General features: G+C 47.4%; 3 protein-coding genes and 1 non-coding gene across 8 annotated transcripts; 3 read left to right on the forward strand and 1 right to left on the reverse strand.

Annotated features, from left to right (window-relative positions):
• Window positions 1–751: 751 nt before the first annotated feature.
• abcf3 (ATP-binding cassette, sub-family F (GCN20), member 3) lies at window positions 752–14,107 on the forward strand (the record flags this gene model as incomplete). The annotated part of the gene is made up of 20 exons (XM_034679352.1): window positions 752–975; window positions 1,214–1,290; window positions 1,396–1,451; window positions 1,616–1,713; window positions 2,333–2,455; window positions 2,543–2,809; window positions 3,040–3,120; window positions 3,813–3,872; window positions 4,019–4,075; window positions 4,177–4,199; window positions 5,621–5,676; window positions 5,769–5,969; window positions 6,648–6,724; window positions 7,494–7,538; window positions 7,860–7,992; window positions 8,179–8,267; window positions 8,410–8,501; window positions 11,116–11,248; window positions 11,344–11,431; window positions 13,593–14,107. Coding segments are annotated over 20 exons (2,139 nt in total), but the record flags the coding sequence as incomplete, so codon positions are not given.
• An 837-nt stretch (window positions 14,108–14,944) lies between these two features.
• Window positions 14,945–19,449, reverse strand: LOC117809835. 3 transcript variants are annotated; one of them, XM_034679354.1, is made up of 5 exons: window positions 19,344–19,449; window positions 16,559–17,116; window positions 16,355–16,431; window positions 15,899–16,150; window positions 14,945–15,525 (listed from the first exon to the last, which is right to left on the reverse strand). In XM_034679354.1, the coding sequence occupies exons 2-5, from the start codon at window positions 17,103–17,105 to the stop codon at window positions 15,268–15,270; spliced, it is 1,134 nt and encodes a 377-aa protein (XP_034535245.1). In that variant the 5' UTR covers window positions 17,106–17,116; window positions 19,344–19,449; the 3' UTR covers window positions 14,945–15,267. The 3 variants fall into 3 exon arrangements, with proteins under 3 accessions (XP_034535245.1, XP_034535244.1, XP_034535246.1); XM_034679353.1 differs by lacking the exon at window positions 19,344–19,449 and adding an exon at window positions 18,058–18,658; XM_034679355.1 differs by lacking the exon at window positions 19,344–19,449 and adding an exon at window positions 18,550–18,643.
• LOC117809836 (dual specificity protein phosphatase 14-like) lies at window positions 18,039–20,643 on the forward strand. Of its 3 annotated transcripts, none has more exons than XM_034679358.1 (2): window positions 18,039–18,416; window positions 20,086–20,643. In XM_034679358.1, exon 2 carries the CDS (start codon window positions 20,116–20,118, stop codon window positions 20,428–20,430), a length of 315 nt encoding a protein of 104 aa, XP_034535249.1. In that variant the 5' UTR covers window positions 18,039–18,416; window positions 20,086–20,115; the 3' UTR covers window positions 20,431–20,643. The 3 variants fall into 3 exon arrangements, with proteins under 3 accessions (XP_034535249.1, XP_034535247.1, XP_034535250.1); XM_034679356.1 differs by having other exon boundaries at window positions 18,065–18,416; window positions 20,110–20,458; XM_034679359.1 differs by lacking the exon at window positions 18,039–18,416 and adding an exon at window positions 18,863–18,966 and having other exon boundaries at window positions 20,110–20,643.
• On the forward strand, window positions 19,703–19,785 carry trnal-cag. The gene has a single exon. It is a non-coding gene; the product is annotated as a tRNA-Leu (tRNA).
• Window positions 20,644–20,677: the final 34 nt, after the last annotated feature.

The raw sequence follows: 20,677 nt of genomic DNA on the forward strand, positions 1-20,677 counted from the left end.
TACAGTCGTATCGTTTACAGTCGTATAGTTTATAGTAGTATAGTTTACAGTAGTATAAGTTTACAGTTGTATAGTTTACAGTAGTATAGTTTACAGTTGTATAGTTTACAGTAGTATAAGTTTACAGTAGTATAGTTGACAGTAGTATAGTTTACAGTAGTATAGTTTACAGTTGTATAGTTTACAGTAGTATATTTACAATAGTATAGTTTACAGTTGTATAGTTTACAGTAGTACAAATTTACAGTAGTATAGTTTACAGTTGTATAGTTTACAGTAGTATAGTTTACAGTTGTATAGTTTACAGTAGTATAGTTTACAGTAGTATAGTTTACAGTAGTATAGTTTACAGTAGTATAGTTTACAGTAGTATAGTTAACAGTTGTATTGTTTACAATAGTATAAGTTTACAGTAGTATAGTTTACAGTAGTATAGTTTACAGTAGTATAGTTTACAGTAGTATAGTTTACAGTCGTATAAGTTTACAGTAGTATAGTTTACAGTAGTATAGTTTACAGTCGTATAGTTTACAGTAGTATAGTTTACAGTTGTATAGTTTACAGTAGTATAGTTTACAGTAGTATAGTTTACAGTTGTATAGTTTACAGTAGTATAGTTTACAGTTGTATAGTTTACAGTAGTATAGTTTACAGTTGTATAGTTTACAGTAGTATAGTTTACAGTTGTATAAGTTTTCTCAAACTCTCTCATAATAAATATTAACATAAGGCCCATGTTTGAAAACAGCAGACTGTACTTTTAACAGTGGTTTGTGGAGAAGGTTTGTCCCTGCAGCACATAAAGCTCTGTGTGGTCTGTGTTTCAGGCGTGTTAGACAGCGGCGGGCCAGATTTTGAGGATGGAGACGAGGTTTATGAAGCCATCGGAGGAGTCCTGCAGGAGGTGTCAATCGACAGTAAAAACGAGGATGACGTCAGAGACATCTGCCTCCAGATGTTCAACACTCTGCAGCTGTAAGGAAGTCTCCTGAGGTTTAGGACTCACTCTGATTTAAGATCAGGTGATCTGTTATAACAGGTGATCTGTAATAACAGGTGAACTGTCATAACAGGTGAACTGTCATAACAGGTGAACTGTAATAACAGGTGTTCTGCAATAACAGGTGAACTGTCATAACAGGTGAACTGTCATAACAGGTGATCTGTAATAACAGGTGATCTGTAATAACATGTGATCTTGGTGTTTTAACAGGAATCACCATCATGGCTCTGCTAAGCAGGTGTTGTTGGACGCTCCTGTGCAGCTCTCTCAGATCTCTGCAGATAACGGTAAACACACTTTATTACTGTGTTTATAACCTTTTGTTTTTCTAAAGCTTTAATGTCTGAGTGTTTATGTTGGCCTCACTTTATGGAACCTTGGTCCGTCCACAGTCACTCCAGCAGACGATGTGACGGGGATCTGGATGATGAAACGAGCCCAGAACACGGTGAGCACACTTCCTCCTCTCCTCAGAACTCTTCTTCCTGTTGGAATGAAAACACAGAAGTGATCAGGATTTACTTTAGTTTCTCTCCACTCGTAGAACGAGCCACCATCTTTGTTTTGTTGTCCTTAATCTTAACGCATCACTTCCTGTCTGTGTCTCTACAGACGGTGAACGCCAAGAAACTGGAGAAGGCCGAGGCGAAGCTGAAAGCCAAACACGAGCGCAGGAACGAGAAGGACTCCCAGAAAGGCACCAGTCCACTGTCAGTACACACCTGTCCTCACCTGTCCTCATCTGTCTCACCTGTCTCACCTGTCCCCACCTGTCTCACCTGTCCCCACCTGTCCTCACCTGTCTCACCTGTCCTAACCTGTTCTCACCTGTCTCACCTGTCTCACATGTCTCACCTATCCTCATCTGTCTCACCTGTCCCCACTTGTCTCACCTGTCGTCACCTGTCCTCAGCTGTCTCACCTGTCTCACATGTCCTCACCTCTCACCTGTCCTCATCTGTCTCACCTGTCCCCACCTGTCTCACCTGTCCCCACCTGTCTCACCTGTCTCACCTGTCTCACCTGTCTCACCTGTCCCCACCTGTCCTCATCTGTCTCACCTGTCCCCACCTGTCTCACCTGTCTCACCTGTCCCCACCTGTCCTCACCTGTCTCACCTGTCCTCACCTGTCTCACCTGTCTCACATGTCCTCATCTGTCTCACCTGTCCCCACCTGTCCCCACCTGTCTCACCTGTCTCACATGTCCTAACCTGTCTCGCCTGTCTCACACGTCCTCACCTGTCTCACCTGTCCTCACCTGTCCTCACCTGTCTCACCTGTCCTCACCTGTCTCACCTGTCTCACCTGTCCCTGTCTGTAATCTCAGAGTCCTAGAGGAGGCGTCGGCGAGTCAGGCCAGCAGTAAGAAGGATAACCGCGTCGACCAATCAGGGAAGAACCGAAGCTACGACATCCGCATCGAGAACTTTGACGTGTCCTTTGGCGAGAGGTGGGCGGAGCTTATTCCTGTAGGATCAGTGGTTTAAACTGTGAGTCTGACGTTATTCACTCAGTGTATTTCATCACTCTGTCCCAGGTGTTTGCTGCAGGGGGCGGAGCTCTCCCTGGCGTCAGGCAGACGGTACGGCCTGATTGGTCGGAACGGTTTGGGGAAAACTACCCTGTTGAAGATGCTGGCCAGCCGGAACCTCCGCGTCCCCGCTCACATCTCCATCCTCCACGTGGAACAGGAAGTGGCGGGAGACGAGACCACAGCGCTGCAGAGCGTGTTGGAGAGCGACACGCTGAGGGAGGGGCTGCTGGGCGAGGAGAAGAGGCTCAACGCTCGCATCGCCAATGGAACGTAAGAACTCACAAGATCAGAGAGACCAGAGGACACACTGATCCGGTCCTCTCAGGATCAGATTCATCTGAACCACGTACAGATTAAATAAATCCAGATTCCATGAACTGTTAAAGGGTGACTTTGTCCACAGGGGGCGCCAAGTCCCCCACAGACTGACCAATCCTGTCTCTCTCTCTCTCCCTCTCTCTCTCTCCCTCTCTCCCTCTCTCCCTCTCTCTCTCTCTCAGTGCTGACGGGATGGAGAGCGTCCGCCTGTCAGAGATCTACGGCAAGCTGGAGGAGATTGAAGCTGACAAAGCTCCGGCGAGGTAACTTTAAAACTATCAGCATGTTCTCACACTCAACTCACCTGCCTCTCTCACACTCAGCTCACACTCAGCTCACCTGCCTCTCTCACACTTAGCTCACACTCAGCTCACCTGCCTCTCTCACACTCAGCTCACACTCAGCTCACCTGCCTCTCTCACACTTAGCTCACACTCAGCTCACCTGCCTCTCTCACACTTAGCTCACACTCAGCTCACCTGCCTCTCTCACACTCAGCTCACACTCAGCTCACCTGCCTCTCTCACACTTAGCTCACACTCAGCTCACCTGCCTCTCTCACACTTAGCTCACACTCAGCTCACCTGCCTCTCTCACACTTAGCTCACACTCAGCTCACCTTCCTCTCTCACACTCAGCTCACCTGCCTCTCTCACACTCAGCTCACACTCAGCTCACCTGCCTCTCTCACACTCAGCTCACCTGCCTCTCTCACCCTCACACCTTCCTGTCCTCCACATTCAGGTGTTTGTTGTGCTGCAGTGTAGTTTAATACTCTGTAGAACTACAACTCCCATGAACCCTCCCTGCTGATTCCACAGGTGTTCTAACCTCACTCACAGAAGTTACCTGATGCTGAATGTTCCACTCAGACACCCAGGAGTTAAACTGCACACCTGCTGTAGTTCCACACTTACCTGTAACCTTCCATAACCCATCTGTCTCGTCCAATCAGAGCCTCCGTCATCCTGGCTGGACTTGGATTCTCACCCAGAATGCAACAGCAGACTACAAAGTGAGTACCTTCTGGAACACACACACACACACACACACACACACACACACACACACGCACGCACACACACGTTTAAACATATTAACCTGTGTGTGTGTGTGTGTGTGTGTGTGTGTGTGTGTGTGTGTGTGTGTGTGTGTACACAGGGAGTTCTCAGGAGGATGGAGGATGAGGTTGGCGTTGGCCAGAGCTCTTTTTGCTCGGTGAGTTCTTTCCCTTCGTCCGTGATGATCGTTTTACAGAAACCCTCATGATCCACATCCGCTCATTTACAAGTCTTTGTTCTGGTCTTTGTTTCCTCCAGACCGGACCTGCTGCTGCTGGACGGTGAGTCAGATCCTCCTCAGGACACGGGTCTCATGAGAGGAGGGGGGCGTAGAGTAAATGGAGAAGTAGCAGTGAGAGTAAAAAGGAGAGAGAGGAGAGATGGCTTTACATGAGCATCAGGAGGAGGAGTTAAAGCAGGAGGAGTAATGAGGGAGCAGGAGGTGTCAAGAGGGAGCAGGAGGAGTAATGAGGGAGCAGGAGGAGTAATGAGGGAGCAGGAGGTGTCAAGAGGGAGCAGGAGGAGTAATGAGGGAGCAGGAGGTCCTGTAGGGGCAGGAGGAGTAATGAGGGAGCAGGAGGTGTCAAGAGGGAGCAGGAGGAGTAATGAGGGAGCAGGAGGAGTAATGAGGGAGCAGGAGGTCCTGTAGGGGCAGGAGGAGTAATGAGGGAGCAGGAGGTCCTGTAGGGGCAGGAGGAGTAATGAGGGAGCAGGAGGTCCTGTAGGGGCAGGAGGAGTTAAGAGGGAGCAGGAGGAGTAAAGAGGGAGCAGGAGGAGTAATGAGGGAGCAGGAGGTCCTGTAGGGGCAGGAGGAGTTAAGAGGGAGCAGGAGGTGTAATGAGGGAGCAGGAGGTCCTGTAGGGGCAGGAGGAGTCAAGAGGGAGCAGGAGGAGTAAAGAGGGAGCAGGAGGAGTAATGAGGGAGCAGGAGGAGTAATGAGGGAGCAGGAGGTCCTGTAGGGGCAGGAGGAGTAATGAGGGAGCAGGAGGTCCTGTAGGGGCAGGAGGAGTTAAGAGGGAGCAGGAGGAGTAATGAGGGAGCAGGAGGAGTAATGAGGGAGCAGGAGGTCCTGTAGGGGCAGGAGGAGTAATGAGGGAGCAGGAGGTCCTGTAGGGGCAGGAGGAGTTAAGAGGGAGCAGGAGGAGTAAAGAGGGAGCAGGAGGTCCTGTAGGGGCAGGAGGAGTAATGAGGGAGCAGGAGGTCCTGTAGGGGCAGGAGGAGTAATGAGGGAGCAGGAGGTCCTGTAGGGGCAGGAGGAGTTAAGAGGGAGCAGGAGGAGTAAAGAGGGAGCAGGAGGAGTAATGAGGGAGCAGGAGGTCCTGTAGGGGCAGGAGGAGTAATGAGGGAGCAGGAGGAGTAAAGAGGGAGCAGGAGGAGTAATGAGGGAGCAGGAGGAGTAATGAGGGAGCAGGAGGAGTAATGAGGGAGCAGGAGGAGTAAAGAGGGAGCAGGAGGAGTAATGAGGGAGCAGGAGGTCCTGTAGGGGCAGGAGGAGTCAAGAGGGAGCAGGAGGAGTAAAGAGGGAGCAGGAGGAGTAATGAGGGAGCAGGAGGAGTAATGAGGGAGCAGGAGGTCCTGTAGGGCGAGGGGGAGGAGGAGGGCTCAGGAGGAGGAGAAGGAGGAGTAATGAAGGAGGAGGAGTAGGATTTGAGTCTCTGTAGTACCCGCAGTGTTGTGGAGCTGAGGTGTGTCTGTGTTTCAGAGCCGACCAACATGCTGGATGTGAGAGCCATCCTGTGGTTAGAGAACTACCTGCAGGTCAGAACCCTCACTCTCACATTAGCATCTCTCATTGAAAGCAGAGGGAGCACTTAGCATTGAGCTAACAAGTACAATAACTCCATCCACAGACGTGGCAGTCCACCATCCTGGTCGTCTCCCACGACCGGAACTTCCTGAACGCCGTGGTTACCGACATCATCCACCTGCATTCGCAGAACCTGGACAGTTACCGTGGCGACTACGAAAACTTTATTAAAACCAAAGAAGACCGACTGAAGAACCAGCAGAGAGAGTACGACGCCCAGCTGCAGTACAGACAACACATACAGGTAACTACAGACAGGTAACTACAGACAGGTAACTACAGACAGGTAACTACAGACAACACATACAGGTAACTACAGACAGGTAACTACAGACAGGTAACTACAGACAACACATACAGGTAACTACAGACAACACATACAGGTAACTACAGACAGGTAACTACAGACAGGTAACTACAGACAGGTAACTACAGACAACACATACAGGTAACTACAGACAACACATACAGGTAACTACAGACAACACATACAGGTAACTACAGACAGGTAACTACAGACAGGTAACTACAGACAGGTAACTACAGACAGGTAACTACAGACAACACATACAGGTAACTACAGACAGGTAACTACAGACAGGTAACTACAGACAACACATACAGGTAACTACAGACAGGTAACTACAGACAGGTAACTACAGACAGGTAACTACAGACAACACATACAGGTAACTACAGACAACACATACAGGTAACTACAGACAGGTAACTACAGACAACACATACAGGTAACTACAGACAACACATACAGGTAACTACAGACAACACATACAGGTAACTACAGACAGGTAACTACAGACAACACATACAGGTATATCTGTATTAGTGATAACATGTCACATGATGCAGGTAATTTCCCAGAATGCATTGTTTCAGTTACACCTGTGTGTCTGTGTTTCAGGTGTTCATTGATAGATTTCGGTACAACGCCAACAGAGCTGCTCAGGTGCAGAGCAAACTCAAACTGCTGGAGAGGCTGTGAGTATCAAAACACCTGGTACACCCCATACTCACCTGGTACACCCCATACTCACCTGGTACACCCCATACTCACCTAGTACACCTCATACTTACCTGGTACACCTCATACTCACCTGGTACACCTCATACTCACCTGGTACACCTCATACTTACCTGGTACACCTCATACTCACCTGGTACACCCCATACTCACCTGGTACACCTCATACTTACCTGGTACACCTCATACTCACCTGGTACACCTCATACTCACCTGGTACACCTCGCACTCACCTGGTACACCTCACACTCACCTGGTACACCTCATACTCACCTGGTACACCTCATACTCACCTGGTACACCTCGCACTCACCTGGTACACCTCATACTCACCTGGTACACCTCATACTTACCTGGTACACCTCACACTCACCTGGTACACCTCACCTGGTACACCTCATACTTAGCTGGTACACCTCATACTTACCTGGTACACCTCATACTTACCTGGTACACCTCACACTCACCTGGTACACCTCACCTGGTACACCTCATACTCACCTGGTACACCTCATACTTACCTTGTACACCTCACACTCACCTGGTACACCTCATACTCACCTGGTACACCTCATACTCACCTGTTACACCTCATACTCACCTGGTACACCTCATACTCACCTGGTACAACACACAGTAAACGTCCACCTGTTCAGACTCCAGGTGTTTTGTGTATCGGTCATGTGATTTGTCTCAGGTGTTAACGGTCCTGTGTCTCTCCTGCAGACCTGAACTGAAGCCCCTTGAAAAAGAAACAGAGGTCACTTTAAGGTAAGAAGACTTGAATCAGTGTGACTCAGGTGATACAGGTAAGAGAAAGGAGACATCCACTCTGACCAATCAGAGGAGCAGATCACTGCCAACCACGGATATGATTTAATGCAAGGATTGATTGATTGATTGATTGATTGATTGATTGATTGATTATTATAGGGTTGATTGATTGATTGATTGATTGATTGATTGATTGATTGATTGATTGATGATTATAGGGTTGATTGATTGATTGATTGATTGATTGATTGATTGATGATTATAGGGTTGATTGATTGATTGATTGATTGATTGATTGATTGATGTCTCTTGTCACAGGTTTCCAGATAACTTTGAGAAGTTGTCTCCGCCCATCCTGCAGCTGGATGAGGTGGAGTTTCATTACTCTGCAGACCTGCGGCTGTTCTCTGGACTCAACCTGTCCGCCGACCTCGAGTCTCGCATCTGTATCGTACGTGTCACCATGAACGTCAGAATCATCCAATCAGTGGCTGCATGAGTGTTTCTCTGAATCCTTTCCCTGAGATCAGTCCTTCAGGATGAGTGTAGTAACATAGAGACGAGCTGACAGGTAGAGTCAGCTCAGGTGTTTCAGTCCTGCTGTGGGTTGAAGTTGACGTGTTGTGTTTGCTGTCAGGTCGGTGAAAACGGCGCTGGGAAATCCACTATCCTTAAACTGCTGATGGGCGAGCTGACGCCGGTGAACGGAGTCAGACAAGCTCACAGGTGAGACCAACACCAGACCAATCAGAGCGCAGCAGCCACCTGACTGTAAATCTATTAAACCAATCACAGCTGTTCTTGGGACCCATTCAGGAAGGTTCCCGGGGAACTGTTTACAGTTTGTTTGTTTTTCATTTCTCATCAGGAACTTAAAGATCGGTTACTTCAGCCAGCATCACGTGGACCAGCTGGACCTGAACGTCTGCTCCGTGGAGCTGCTGCTCAACAAGTTCCCCGGTAAGAAACCATGTCAGTAACGACTCCTTCAGGAGCGACTCCTTCAGTAACGACTCCTTCAGGAGCGACTCCTTCAGGAGCGACTCCTTCAGGAGCGACTCCTTCAAAGGAGCGACTCCTTCAGGAGCACATGAACTGTCAGGGAACTGTTTACTCTGTGTTAAGGGAACTGTTTACTCTGTGTTAAGGGAACTGTTTACTCTGTGTTGAGGGAACTGTTTACTCTGTGTTGAGGGAACAGTTTACTCTGTGTTAAGGGAACAGTTTACTCTGTGTTAAGGGAACAGTTTACTCTGTGTTAAGGGAACAGTTTACTCTGTGTTTAGGGAACAGTTTACTCTGTGTTGAGGGAACAGTTTACTCTGTGTTGAGGGAACAGTTTACTCTGTGTTGAGGGAACTGTTTACTCTGTGTTTAGGGAACAGTTTACTCTGTGTTGAGGGAACTGTTTACTCTGTGTTGAGGGAACTGTTTACTCTGTGTTGAGGGAACAGTTTACTCTGTGTTGAGGGAACAGTTTACTCTGTGTTGAGGGAACAGTTTACTCTGTGTTGAGGGAACAGTTTACTCTGTGTTGAGGGAACAGTTTACTCTGTGTTTAGGGAACAGTTTACTCTGTGTTTAGGGAACAGTTTACTCTGTGTTGAGGGAACAGTTTACTCTGTGTTGAGGGAACAGTTTACTCTGTGTTTAGGGAACAGTTTACTCTGTGTTGAGGGAACAGTTTACTCTGTGTTGAGGGAACAGTTTACTCTGTGTTGAGGGAACAGTTTACTCTGTGTTTAGGGAACAGTTTATTTGTGTTTAGGGAACAGTTTACTCTGTGTTTAGGGAACAGTTTACTCTGTGTTGAGGGAACAGTTTACTCTGTGTTGAGGGAACTGTTTACTCTGTGTTGAGGGAACAGTTTACTCTGTGTTTAGGGAACAGATTACTCTGTGTTGAGGGAACAGTTTACTCTGTGTTTAGGGAACAGTTTACTCTGTGTTTAGGGAACAGTTTACTCTGTGTTTAGGGAACAGTTTACTCTGTGTTGAGGGAACAGTTTACTCTGTGTTGAGGGAACTGTTTACTCTGTGTTTAGGGAACAGTTTACTCTGTGTTGAGGGAACAGTTTACTCTGTGTTGAGGGAACAGTTTACTCTGTGTTGAGGGAACAGTTTACTCTGTGTTGAGGGAACAGTTTACTCTGTGTTGAGGGAACAGTTTACTCTGCGTTGAGGGAACAGTTTACTCTGTGTTTAGGGAACAGTTTACTCTGTGTTGAGGGAACAGTTTACTCTGTGTTGAGGGAACAGTTTACTCTGTGTTAAGGGAACAGTTTACTCTGTGTTAAGGGAACAGTTTACTCTGTGTTAAGGGAACAGTTTACTCTGTGTTTAGGGAACAGTTTACTCAGTGTTGAGGGAACTGTTTACTCTGTGTTTAGGGAACAGCTTACTCTGTGTTGAGGGAACTGTTTACTCTGTGTTGAGGGAACAGTTTACTCTGTGTTGAGGGAACTGTTTACTCTGTGTTTAGGGAACAGTTTACTCTGTGTTGAGGGAACAGTTTACTCTGTGTTGAGGGAACAGTTTACTCTGTGTTGAGGGAACTGTTTACTCTGTGTTGAGGGAACAGTTTACTCTGTGTTGAGGGAACTGTTTACTCTGTGTTGAGGGAACAGTTTACTCTGTGTTGAGGGAACAGTTTACTCTGTGTTGAGGGAACAGTTTACTCTGTGTTGAGGGAACTGTTTACTCTGTGTTTAGGGAACAGTTTACTCTGTGTTTAGGGAACAGTTTACTCTGTGTTTAGGGAACAGTTTACTCTGTGTTTAGGGAACAGTTTACTCTGTGTTGTACTCTGTGTTGAGGGAACAGTTTACTCTGTGTTGAGGGAACAGTTTACTCTGTGTTGAGGGAACAGTTTACTCTGTGTTGAGGGAACAGTTTACTCTGCGTTGAGGGAACAGTTTACTCTGTGTTTAGGGAACAGTTTACTCTGTGTTTAGGGAACAGTTTACTCTGTGTTAAGGGAACAGTTTACTCTGTGTTAAGGGAACAGTTTACTCTGTGTTAAGGGAACAGTTTACTCTGTGTTTAGGGAACAGTTTACTCTGTGTTGAGGGAACAGTTTACTCTGTGTTGAGGGAACAGTTTACTCTGTGTTGAGGGAACTGTTTACTCTGTGTTGAGGGAACAGTTTACTCTGTGTTTAGGGAACAGTTTACTCTGTGTTGAGGGAACTGTTTACTCTGTGTTGAGGGAACAGTTTACTCTGTGTTTAGGGAACAGTTTACTCTGTGTTTAGGGAACAGTTTACTCTGTGTTTAGGGAACAGTTTACTCTGTGTTGAGGGAACAGTTTACTCTGTGTTGAGGGAACAGTTTACTCTGTGTTTAGGGAACAGTTTACTCTGTGTTTAGGGAACAGTTTACTCTGTGTTGAGGGAACAGTTTACTCTGTGTTTAGGGAACTGTTTACTCTGTGTTGAGGGAACAGTTTACTCTGTGTTGAGGGAACAGTTTACTCTGTGTTGAGGGAACAGTTTACTCTGTGTTGAGGGAACAGTTTACTCTGTGTTGAGGGAACAGTGTATGAAGGTTCTGATTGGCTGTTGTTCCTGGTCACAGGTCGGACGGAGGAGGAGTACCGTCACCAGCTGGGGGGGTACGGTATCACCGGGGAGCTCTCCACGAGGCCGGTGGCGAGTCTGTCGGGGGGGCAGAAGAGCCGGGTGGCGTTTGCACAGATGACCATGCCTTGGTATGTTAGCGCTCAGGGTCCAGCTGTTAGTGTTTCCATGGTGATGATGATGGTGATGATGATGGTGATGATGATGTCATCTCTCTGTCCCTCAGTCCAAACTTCTACATCCTCGATGAGCCGACAAACCACCTGGACATGGAGACCATCGAGGCGCTGGCCAAAGCTCTCAACAAGTTTAAAGTGAGTCAGAGGGGGCGGGGCTTAAGTATGACCTGACCAGGTGAGGTGTGATGTTAGTTACTGCGGATCTGTAGTCCTGTTTCATTCGCTCATTTAAAGGGACAGTACCACAGGTGTGTCTCACCTGACTGGATGGTAATGGATACACACAGTTACACATTCACTTGAATAAATGAACACAACAACAACAGCAACAAACAACAACATGTGATGTTTAACAACAAACAACATGTGATGTTTAACAACAACATGTGATGTTTAACAACAACAACATGTGATGTTTAACAACAACAAACAACAACATGTGATGTTTAACAACAAACAACATGTGATGTTTAACAACAAACAACATGTGATGTTTAACAACAACAACATGTGATGTTTAACAACAGCAAACAACAACATGTGATGTTTAACAACAAACAACATGTGATGTTTAACAACAACAACAACATGTGATGTTTAACAACAACATGTGATGTTTAACAACAACAACATGTGATGTTTAACAACAACAACATGTGATGTTTAACAACAACATGTGATGTTTAACAACAACATGTGATGTTTAACAACAGCAAACAACAACATGTGATGTTTAACAACAGCAAACAACAACATGTGATGTTTAACAACAAACAACATGTGATGTTTAACAACAACAACAACATGTGATGTTTAACAACAACAACAACATGTGATGTTTAACAACAAACAACAACATGTGATGTTTAACAACAACAAACAACAACAACATGTGATGTTTAACAACAACAAACAACAACAACAACATGTGATGTTTAACAACAACAACAACATGTGATGTTTAACAACATGTGATGTTTAACAACAACATGTGATGTTTAACAACAACAACATGTGATGTTTAACAACAAACAACAACAAACAACAACAACATGTGATGTTTAACAACAAACAACAACAAACAACAACATGTGATGTTTAACAACAACAACATGTGATGTTTAACAACAAACAACAACAAACAACAACAACATGTGATGTTTAACAACAACAACAACATGTGATGTTTAACAAAAACAACATGTGATGTTTAACAACAACATGTGATGTTTAACAACAAACAACAACATGTGATGTTTAACAACAAACAACAACATGTGATGTTTAACAACAAACAACAACAACATGTGATGTTTAACAACAAACAACAGCATGTGATGTTTAACAACAACAACATGTGATGTTTAATAACATCAACATGTGATATTTAACAACAAACAACAACATGTGATGTTTAATAACATCAACATGTGATATTTAACAACAACAACAACATGTGATGTTTAATAACAACAACATGTGATGTTTAACAACAAACAACAACATGTGATGTTTAACAACAACATGTGATGTTTAACAACAACAACATGTGATATTTAACAACAACAACAACATGTGATGTTTAACAACAACATGTGATGTTTAACAACAACATGTGATGTTTAACAACAACATGTGATGTTTAACAACAACAACATGTGATGTTTAACAACAACATGTGATGTTTAACAACAACATGTGATGTTTAACAACAACATGTGATGTTTAACAACAACAACAACATGTGATGTTTAACAACAACATGTGATGTTTAACAACAACAACAACATGTGATGTTTAACAACAACATGTGATGTTTAACAACAACAACAACATGTGATGTTTAACAACAACAACAACATGTGATGTTTAACAACAACAACATGTGATGTTTAACAACAACAACAACATGTGATGTTTAACAACAACATGTGATGTTTAACAACAAACAACAACAACATGTGATGTTTAACAACAAACAACAACATGTGATGTTTAACAACAACAACAACATGTGATGTTTAACAACAACATGTGATGTTTAACAACAAACAACAACATGTGATGTTTAACAACAACATGTGATGTTTAACAACAAACAACAACATGTGATGTTTAACAACAACATGTGATGTTTAACCACCAGCAGCAGCAGGTTGGGGCAGCAGTAGACGCTCTTGGCGCCGCAGGGCGGAGCTTGTTGGATCACTTTTGTAATATTTACCCGAAGAGGGGTCTGAATGTTGGCGCCATGTTTCAGGTGTGTCACCTCACCGTGTGATGTCATGTGTTTCAGGGCGGGGTCATCCTGGTGTCTCACGACGAGCGTCTGATCCGCTTGGTGTGTAAGGAGCTGTGGGTGTGTGAAGCCGGGAAAGTCACTCGCATCGACGGCGGGTTTGACGAGTACCGGGACATCCTGCAGGAGCAGTTCAGGAAGGAGGGTTACCTGTGAGGCTCCGCCCACTGCTGACTGACTGCACCCACAACTAACATAACCCGCCCCCTTCATAACGACACCTGTCACAGCAGCCAATCAGGCGTCAGAGCAGAGCGAAGAAGGTGTTCTTCTCTGAACTGTCTCACCTGCTGCATCAGGTGACCATGCTCTGCGAGCTGATTGGTGGTTGGGGTTCACCTGGTGAGGTCACGGTGACCTCTGGAGGAGGAGGAGCCATCCTGAGCGACCTGGAGTTTATCGTCACTTTAAACCTGGTTTTGTTTTGTACCATCGAGTCGTGCAGGTTTGAGGTTCTGTCGGCTTTTAAAGGACCGGACCGCCAAACGACAATAAAAACATCTGATCATGTGTTTACTGTGTCTTCTTTTGTCCCGCCCACCTTCACACGTCCTGTAGGGCATCTCTGAGCGTGTGGAGCGGACCGGTCTCCCTCCTCAGGTCCTGGATCAGGAGGTGTGGAGAGATGAGTACTGACTACAGAACGCTGAGAGACGCAGAGACTGAAGAGACCAGGACAGAAAGTCAGCCAGTTTAAATATGTTAGACGAGTTCTCAAACTTCAGAGTCCCTCAGAGTCTCTTCATGACCCTCAGCGTCCCTCAGAGTCTCTTAGTGACCCTGGGCGTCCCTCAGAGTCTCTTGGCGTCCCTCAGAGTCCCTCAGAGTCCCTCAGTGTCCTTAAGTGACCCTCAGAGTTCCTCAGTGTCCTTAAGTGACCCTCAGTTTCCTTAAGTGACCCTCAGAGTCCCTCAAAGTCTCTTAGCGACCCTCAGAGTCCCTCAGAGACTCTTAGCGACCCTCAGAGTCTCTTAGCGACCCTCAGAGTCCCTCAGAGTCTCTTAGCGACCCTCAGAGTCTCTTAGCGCCCCTCAGAGTCTCTTAGCGCCCCTCAGAGTCTCTTAGCGACCCTCAGAGTCTCTTAGCGACCCTCAGAGTCTCTTAGCGCCCCTCAGAGTCTCTTAGCGACCCTCAGAGTCTCTTAGCGACCCTCAGAGTCTCTTAGCGCCCCTCAGAGTCTCTTAGCGCCCCTCAGAGTCTCTTAGCGCCCCTCAGCGACCCGCAAGGTGATTTCATGTTTCTGCATTTAGCTGGTCTGCGAAGCTCCGCCCCCTGACCATGCGTTACTTCCTGTGATGTCGTTAGCTAACCGTGTCCTCGGGAGTCAACGAGCAGAAACTGAAGACACATTTTTATTTTCAGGATTTTATTGAAATGTGTTTTTGTTATTGACAGAGAGTGTAAACATGAGATTATAAAATGACCTCCAGTGGGTCCCAAAGACCGGGTCCCAAAGACCAGATCAGGGTCTGGTCTTTGGGACCCGCTGATGTAACAGATTCTCACATAATGCTCAATCAAAGGTTCTAGAGTTCGTAACAGAAGCTCAGACTCAGGTCTGTGGATCCTGGTCCGGAGTTCATCGAAGGGTTAACGGCTCTGACTCAGAGCTCAGGTGACATCACCGGCAGAGGTCAGAGGTCACTGCAGACGGGGATCGAACCGGTCTCCTCTACAGCTCTGGTCTCCAGGCCGCTGCCGGTCTCTGCTGCGTCTTCTCCCTGAGGTGAGGCAGGACGGCCTCTCTGTAAAACAGCTCCAGGTCGGACACCGTCTCCTCCCACAGGTCAGGATCAAAGGTCACCGGGACGATGGCCGTCTCCTTCAGGGTGAAGACGACGAAGTCGGCCCGCTGCAGACCGGTCACAGCCAGCTGGCACTGGACCTGAGTGTAGTAACTGTGAGACCTCTTCAGGTGGTAGACCGGGGACTGGAGGACGAGAGGAAGAGGATGAGGACAACATAAAGAATAGGACAGAAGGACAGAGGAGACAGAAAGGAAGGACAGAAGGACCGAGGATACAGAAAGGAAGGACAGAAGAGACAGAAAGGAAGGACAGAGGATACAGAAAGGAAGGACAGAGGATACAGAAAGGAAGTACAGAAGAGACAGAAAGGAAGGACAGAAGGACAGAGGATACAGAAAGGAAGGACAGAGGATACAGAAAGGAAGGACAGAAGAGACAGAAAGGAAGGACAGAAGAGACAGAAAGGAAGGACAGAAGAGACAGAAAGGAAGGACAGAGGAGACAGAAAGGAAGGACAGAAGAGACAGAAAGGAAGGACAGACGGACAGGTTTTACCCCTCCAGGCTGCTGTCCCTCCTCGTCCTGGATCCTGAGACAGAAGGCGGGGTCTTCTCTGCAGGCGTCCTCCACGCGGTGGTGTCTGTGTTTGTACGGACACTTCACCTCCAGGCAGAGCAGCCATTGGCCGGTTCGCCCGTCAGTCACGATGCCGTCAGGACTCGCAGCCAACCAGGACCGCTGAGCGTCAATGAACAGACCACAGTCCTGAACCAGGACAGACCGACCCAGCTCATCACTCTTCAGCTCCTGCAGGACGACATCATCATCATCACCATCACCATCATCATCACCATCACCATCATCACCATCATCACCATCATCATCATCATCACCATCATCACCATCATCACCATCATCATCTTCACCATCATCATCATCATCACCATCATCATCATCATCATCATCATCACCATCATCATCATCATCATCATCACCATCATCAGTCCGTACCTGATACCTCTGGACCGCCTCAGCCTCCCTCTGGACCCCCCAGCTCATGGCCCGGGTCTGGATTCTCGGCCCCTCACCTGTGAATCAGAGCGTCAGTATTTTGAATGAACTCTTCTGACTCAAACATGATCCGGTCTCCATCAGTCCTGCATCAGAGCCCCCGCCTCACCTCTGAGCTCAGGTTGTTGGGGGTGTGTGTTCTACCTGTGATAGCAGCCAGGTAGGAAGTGGGCGGGGCTTGGCTCTTTCCGTTGACGAAGCGGCAGTGAGCGATGCGGTGAGCCACGGAGGCGGTGATCCGGTTCTTCCTCCAGGCGAACCAGTCCTGGTTGGTCCTCTGTCCTCGGGTCAGAGTCTCCACCTCTTCGATAACACGCCTGTCCAACCGGACCTCCAGATCCAGAGAGACCTGGTCCGGTGTGGGAGGAGTTCCATCGGAGTGCTGAACCGGTCTCTGAGGGGGACCAGGGTCAGGAGCAGCTCTCTGGACTGGTTTCTGATTTGGTTTCTTTGCAGCTCTTTGAACTCTCTGAGGGCCTGGAAGTGGTCCTACAGAAGGATCTGGATCTACCCTGGGGTTCTCCTGGACCCTCTTAGCAATGGTCTGGGTCCGAGGGGAGCGTACAGGAGCCGGTCTGGCCTTCTGGGTGGGACTGGTCCTGGTTTTGGTTTGTCCTGTGTTTCCGGGCATCTGGATGCTCGGGTGATACCGGACCTCGGGGATGATCCGGTCTGAGTTTCGGTTCTGCATTTTCCTTTAGTCTAGACCAGAATAGGAAGTGGTTTAACGTAAAACCAGGTAACACGTGAGATCTGTTTAAAACAGCTGGATCAAACACACACACACACACACACACACACTAACACACACACACAGACACACACAAACACAGACACACACAAAAACACATACACACACACACAAACAGACACACACAAACACAGACACACACAAACACACACACACAAACACACACACACTAACACACACACACAGACACACACACACACAAACAGACACACACAAACACACACACACACACAGTCACACACAAACACACACACACAAACAGACGCACACACACACAGACACACACACACACAGACACAGACACACACAAACACAGACACACACAAAAACACACACACACACACACAAACAGACACACACAAACACACACACACACACAGTCACACACAAACACACACACACAAACAGACGCACACAAACACAGACACACACAAACACACACACAGACACACACAAACACACAAACACAGTCACACACAAACACACACACACACACAAACAGACACGCACAAACACAGACACACACAAACACACACACACAGACACACACTCAAACACACACAAACACAGACAAACACACAAACACAGTCACACAAACACACACACAGATTATTATTTTGTTGTTGTTAAAGTTGTGATTTGTTGTGAACAAATAAAGATTGATTGATAATGAGGTCAAAGGTCCGAGGTCAGAGGTCAAAGGTCAGAGGTCAAAGGTCAGAGGTCAGAGGTGCTGCCTGATAAAGTGGAGTGTGAGTCTAAAGAGGGAATCATCTTCATGATGAACCTCAGATGAAATAAACCAGGTGTGATGACGCTGCAGCGCCCCCCTGTGGTTCACCAGAGGACTAACAGTGAACAGCTGCTGCCAGTCTCCCCCTGGTGGACTCACCCGGTACTGCAGCGAACACAGTCCTAAAGGAGGTCCCTCTCCAGGACTCAGATTAAAGGGGAGACGGTGAGACGGGTCGTTTCCCCGTATGTGCCGACAGAGAGCGGTCCTGATCCAGGTCCTGTTGGGGTCAGGGGTTCAGTCTGTTATGTTCCTACTGAGGGGAATTAAGACCCGACTTCACTGGACTAGTCTGGCGCCATCAATTAAGTCCTCGACCAATCAGAAGCCGCCTGCTGCCTCCGGTCTCGCGTTCTGCTCCACCTGTCTGTCTGAGAGCCGGATCCTCTCGGACTCTCCGTCCTGGTCTGCGGTTTTAAAGACTTTGTGGACGGTCCCAGTCCTGCTCCCTCCTCACAGTAAGTCCTGGATCACATCTCCTACATGTTTATATACAGAGACACAGAGTCCTCTTAAATATGAGGACTCTGAGTCTCTGGGGTGTCGGGTCAAAGTCCTGTTCGCTTTAGGCCTGAATCTGTGAGGACTCACTCTAACACAACAGAGTCCAGCACCTCTCAGGGGTCAGGTCAGACCATACAGTCTATGGGTCAGACCCGGTCAGACCAGGTGGTTTTGGTAGTTCGGTAAGGTTTCGAGATACCCGTATGTAGTTGTGGTTGCAGTGAGTCAGTTGGCGCACACACACACACACACACACACACACACACACACACACACACACACACACACACACACACACACACACACACACACACACACACACACACACAGTTAAATCTAGGTGAACATGAATCTTCAGTTTATTGTTAAATCGTTTTTTTGTGTTCCAGGATAGAAAAGTAAAAAGTTGCTTCTTCGGGCTTTTATTTTGAAACTGCGGACCGGAAGTCCCCCCTGCTTGTTTGTTGTGTAAGACTCGTTTAGTAAACAAACAGGAGGATCCAGGTGAGTCTCTGATCCGCCCTACTCTTCGTGTCTCTGGTTCCTGACTCCCAGAAACCAGACCCGGTTTTCTAAATGTCCCTGAAATGAAACTCGTTGAAACAGTGACTCAGCAGAAACCAGACTAAGTGTCCCGGTTCGTACCGGACTCTTAAGAACCCCCTCATAGTCCGGCATTAAGTCTGTTTGTATATGAACCCTGAACACTTTGATATCCAGCCCTCAGAGGGGACACAGCAAAACCTGAACCGAGACTTTCTGACCGAAGTTTGGTTCAGACCATAGACTGTAAATAAAACGGATCCGGTCCGGGTAGAGGTAGAGGACCTGAAGGTCTTTAAAGATCCCTGATCAGGTTCTAAAGTAGAGACAGATCTTACCTCCGTGTGAGAGCCTGAAGACAGAAGTGAAACTGAGTCACTGTCCCATGACGCACTGTGTGTGTGTGTGTGTGTGTGTGTGTGTGTGTGTGTGTGTGTGTGTGTGTGTGTGTGTGTGTGTGTGTGTGTGTGTGTGTGTGTGTGTCCGTCCTGAACATGTCTGAGCAGCTCTCTGTGTTTGTTGATCAGCTGATCATGTTCAATGATTGGAGCTTCATGTTTTAATCAGAGCTGATTTTACTGTTAGAGGATCTTCATCATCTTCATCATCATCTTCATCTTCATCATCATCATGTAAACACATCCTGTAAATGTGTGTGTATTTAAAGGTGTGTGTAGCGGTCTAGTGGAGCCACCTTGTCAGGATGGCCGAGCGGTCTAAGGCGCTGCGTTCAGGTCGCAGTCTCCTCTGGAGGCGTGGGTTCGAATCCCACTTCTGACAAAAACCTTTTCCTGTGAGCGAGAGGAGGTCTGGTTTTACACAAAGGGGGACTGAGCTCAGACCGTGACCCAAGACTAACCCTCACAACCAATAATAAACCAGAGAGGGACGCGGTCTCGGTCGGACAGAGCCGACATGTAGACCAGGCACTTACTTCTGGACCTTCAGAGCTGGGGTCTAACCACACATTAGACCAGAAGGACTGCCTTTATTGTGGTCTCATTGTGTCCTCTTTGTGGTCTCATTGTGGTCTCATTGTGCCCTCATTGTCGCCTCATTGTGTCCTCATTGTGGTCACAGGCTGACGTGTGTTCTGTCCTGCAGCCCCTCATGTCGGTCTCTCAGATCCGTCCCGGTCTGTACCTCAGCGGTCTGGATCCGGCTCTGAACCCTGGCATCCTCTCCAGTAGGAAGGTCACGCTTGTGGTGAACGCCTCTGGACTGGAGGATGTGTCCTACCCTCAGCTGGACGGTCTGCAGGTCCTCCACGTCCCTGTCCAAGACCAGCCTCACGCCCCCCTCGGACAGTTCTTTGACCTGGTGGCGGAGCGGATCAACCAGAACCACTCGGGGACGACTCTGGTCCACTGCAGCGCGGGCAGGAGCCGATCCCCTGCCCTGATCATGGCCTACCTGATGAGGTAGACCACTGTCCCCCCAACAACACACACACACACCTCTGCTCAGGTGAGTCTGTAGACCCTTAGTGCTGCAGGGACCTGCTGACAGGTCGAGGTCGTTCGAGGATGTACTGATCCTGAACGTCACTGAAAACACAACCGACCTTTAGTTACCTCAACCGACCTTTAGTGACCTCAACCGACCTTTAGTGACCTCAACCGACCTTTAGTGACCTAAACTGACCTTTAGTGACCTCAACCGACCTTTAGTG

Source organism: Notolabrus celidotus, unplaced genomic scaffold (genome assembly GCF_009762535.1).
Source record: "Notolabrus celidotus isolate fNotCel1 unplaced genomic scaffold, fNotCel1.pri scaffold_467_arrow_ctg1, whole genome shotgun sequence".
Classification (NCBI taxonomy): Eukaryota; Metazoa; Chordata; class Actinopteri; order Labriformes; family Labridae; genus Notolabrus; species Notolabrus celidotus.